At 25.9% G+C, this 934-nt stretch overlaps 1 protein-coding gene across 1 annotated transcript in view; it reads right to left on the bottom strand.

Annotated features, from left to right (window-relative positions):
* Positions 1-832, bottom strand: part of LOC108570631 (congested-like trachea protein) — a 4,942-nt gene extending 4,110 nt beyond the window's left edge. Inside the window, exon 1 of the mRNA XM_017932517.1 lies at positions 641-832. Coding sequence (XP_017788006.1) covers positions 641-736 — 96 coding nt within the window. The 5' untranslated portion in view covers positions 737-832. The remainder of the gene's footprint in view (positions 1-640) is intronic.
* Positions 833-934: the final 102 nt, after the last annotated feature.

The raw sequence follows: 934 nt of genomic DNA, 5'->3' as shown, positions 1-934 counted from the left end.
ATAAATGATTCATTAACATAAAGATCTAAAAAAACATAGATGAAAAAGATAAAAAACAATAATATGAAACAAAATCTTTCAAACAAAAATTGTTATCAGCACACATCTTTTACCTAACATATCCATTACTAGGGCCAATCCTCTTCTGGGGAAAAAGAGTTCAATCCTAAGTAGGATTTAATAATCCTAATTACATTAGGTACAGCTGAAAAACGGGGGGATTATCTTTTACATTTAAATTATAGAAGGATTTATTCTACCCCATATTTCTATTTATTTTTTACAGCTTAGAAAAGTTAAAAAAATGTATTTTGTTCTTACGACATTAATTAATACAGGTAAAAACAGTAACAAATCAGAAGTATATAATGTCAAAATGCAAATTGGGAACTCTTTATTTATTAACTTTTGTTAGATTCTGGAAATTTTTATTTATAAATTACAAAATCTGTACTGCCTTATTTATAAATATTACTATTATTATTGTTACATAATTACTATATCAAATAATAACAGGACTTAAACAAAAATAAAAATGTATAGCATATTGATGTCAGACATAGTTAGCAAGTCATAGTTTCTTCTTAATTTATAATTTGCTTTTTAAAATAATTAAGTAATTAAGTTAATATAACCTTACTTTTATTGTGTCCAGGGGATGACCCGCTATAACCGTGCATATTCCACCGAAGCCTCCGCTCAGAAAATATTTAAGAAGACTCTCCTTTTCTGACATTCTAAAGGCAGTTTGATTAGTAGATATGTAAGTCTTATTCAAAAAACAGTTGAACAAATCATTGAAGGCGGTCCTGCACCTTATTAAGAACTTATTAAGAACAGAACAAACAATGTAATGATCAGATAGAATAGTAAGTTTGTGAATGAATAAATCATTAATTATTATTATATATAATATAAATATTTAATCACAATT

Source organism: Habropoda laboriosa, unplaced genomic scaffold, assembly GCF_001263275.1.
Source record: "Habropoda laboriosa isolate 0110345459 unplaced genomic scaffold, ASM126327v1 scaffold101, whole genome shotgun sequence".
NCBI lineage: Eukaryota > Metazoa > Arthropoda > Insecta > Hymenoptera > Apidae > Habropoda > Habropoda laboriosa.
This window is presented reverse-complemented; position numbering and strand designations above follow the sequence as displayed.